This window comes from Petaurus breviceps, unplaced genomic scaffold (genome assembly GCF_028583685.1).
Source record: "Petaurus breviceps papuanus isolate PSGF00001 unplaced genomic scaffold, PetGlider_PUasm1.0 90763, whole genome shotgun sequence".
In the NCBI taxonomy this organism is placed as follows: Eukaryota; Metazoa; Chordata; class Mammalia; order Diprotodontia; family Petauridae; genus Petaurus; species Petaurus breviceps.
Window position 1 is genome coordinate 7,450,187 of NW_027187340.1, and position 2,221 is coordinate 7,452,407.

Below are 2,221 nucleotides of genomic sequence, written 5' to 3' on the forward strand. Positions count from 1 at the left end.
TACAACATTCACTAGAAACACACATTTTTATCCCCCCAATAAGAGAAAGTGAGACATTCCTCATTCAGAATGACTGATACCTTTAGCAGGAGGTGCTTCTGGCTTTTTGGGGACAGGCACAGGCACTTTCTTTTCAGAGATGACTTCTTTGGGAGGTTCAGGCACTTTGAAGATATTAGTGTTTTTACATTTAGAAATGGTGAAGACAAACATAAAACATCAAAGAGTGAAGCATGAAAATGTTTTTAAGCGTAGATCTTTCTGAAGCAGATGAATGTACATAAATACCTTTAGCAGGTGGAACTTCTGTTTTTTTGGGAACAGTCACTTTCTTTTCAGGGACAACTTCTTTCGGAGGTTCAGGCACTTTAAAGATATTAGTGATTTTCTAATTAGGCGCTATGAAAATCAGTAGGAACACCAAAATATTTTAAAGAGATGGCATAAGCTTCTCCAGAATTAGTACAATGGCAACATATACCTTTGACTGGTGGCACCTCTGTTTTTTTGGGGACAGTCACAGGCACTTTGTTTTCAAGGACAGTCTCTTTGGGTGCTTCAGGCACTTTAAAGATATTAGTATTTTTACATTTAGAAACTAAGAAAGGGAAACTGGTTTTCAGTAAATCTATTTTCACTGCAAAGATAAATTTCAAGTGTAGAAGTGTTCTGTTTCCCAACTCCCCCATGGCATGAGATAGATAATAATATATACCTTTAGTTGGTGGGACCTCTGGCTCTGGGGGAGCAGTTACAGGCACTCTCTTTTCTGGGACAACCTCTTTAGGTGGTTCAGGCACTTTAAAGATATTAGATTTTTTTTTAACTTAGGAGTTATCAAGACAAGTGGAAAAATATTAGTGTACCTAATTACCTAGCAGCTGCATCATATCGTGGAAAGTGTGTTGGGTTTGGAAACAGTTCAAATTCTGGGTTCAAATCCTGATTCTGCTATTGACTACCTTTGTGACCCCAAGAAAATTGTCTTTCCTCTCTAGATCATTTTTCTCAACTATAAAACGAAGGGGTTGGACTCAATGATATTCTAGCTCTAAAGCCTGATATACTTCCCCCCCATAATCAGAGCAGTGGGAATAAATACCTTTAGCTGGAAGGACTGCTAGATTTTGGGGAAATAGACACATGTACTTTCTTTTTAGGGACAACTTCTTGGGAGAGTTTTGGGAACTTTAAAGATATTAGTATTTTTATGCTTAGGGGTATCCAATAGTCATTTTCAGGGGCAGAAAAGATGTTGTTCTTCAGAATGACGTCACTGGTGAGATATACCTTTAGCTGGTGGTGCTTCTGGTTTTTTGGGGACGGCCACAGGCACCTTCTTTTCTGGGACGACTTCTTTGGGAGCTTCAGGCACTTTAAAGATATTAGTATTTTTATACTTAAGGGTTATATATTTCAACAGAAACATCAAAATAGTTTTTATAACAGAAGACAAATATTTTCCTCTAAGTAGTAACATATACCTTTAGCAGGTGGGGCCTCTGGTTTTGGGGGAATAGACACAGCTATTTCCTTTTCGGGGACAATCTTTTTGGGAGTTTCTGGAACTTTGAAGATATTAGTATTTTTATGTTTTGGAGTTACCAGGATCAGTACAAATATAAATCATATTTATACAGCAAAAATTAATTTTTGTAGGCCAGAAAAGTTTTCCCCCATCTCCTCCCACAATTTAAAGGGTGGCAATATATACATTTAGGTGGTGGGATTTCTGACTTTTGGGGGGCAATCTCAGGATTATCTTTTCAGGAATAATTTCTTGGAGCACCTCAGTCACTTTAAAGATATTAGTATTTTTATATGTAGGGGCTATGAAGATTAATAGAAACATCAAAATAATTTCAAAAACAGAAGACAAGAAAAATTAGTTCAGTAGTGATCTATACTTTTAGCAGATGGGGCTTCTAACTTTTGGGGGATAGCCTCGGATAATTTTTTTCAGTGATAACTTCTTGGGGATACTTCAGGTACTTTAAAGATATTAGTATTTTCAAACATCATACAAGACACCCCTCTTTTAGAATTATTCTAGAAGTCACCTATACCTTTAGCAGGTGGGGCTTCTGGCTTTTTAGGAACAGCCACAGATATTTTCTTTTCAGGGATAACTTCTTGGGGTGCTTCTGGCACTTTAAAGATATTAGTATTTTTACACATCACAGTGTTTCCAAGAGCAGAAGACAAGACATCCCTCTTTTAG

The 2,221-nt window shown here is 37.1% G+C and overlaps 1 protein-coding gene across 50 annotated transcripts in view; it reads right to left on the reverse strand.

The window, feature by feature from the left end:
• Positions 1-2,221, reverse strand: part of TTN (titin) — a 324,829-nt gene that overhangs the window by 143,173 nt on the left and 179,435 nt on the right. For 42 of the 50 annotated variants that reach the window (XM_069068526.1, XM_069068527.1, XM_069068543.1 and 39 more), the window contains 7 exons: positions 2,067-2,150; positions 1,485-1,568; positions 1,291-1,374; positions 716-799; positions 482-565; positions 289-366; positions 81-164 (listed from right to left, as the gene is read on the reverse strand). In XM_069068526.1, the coding sequence (XP_068924627.1) occupies positions 81-164; positions 289-366; positions 482-565; positions 716-799; positions 1,291-1,374; positions 1,485-1,568; positions 2,067-2,150 (582 nt within the window). The remainder of the gene's footprint in view (positions 1-80; positions 165-288; positions 367-481; positions 566-715; positions 800-1,290; positions 1,375-1,484; positions 1,569-2,066; positions 2,151-2,221) is intronic. The other 8 variants (XM_069068535.1, XM_069068513.1, XM_069068554.1 and 5 more) reach the window with 6 other exon arrangements.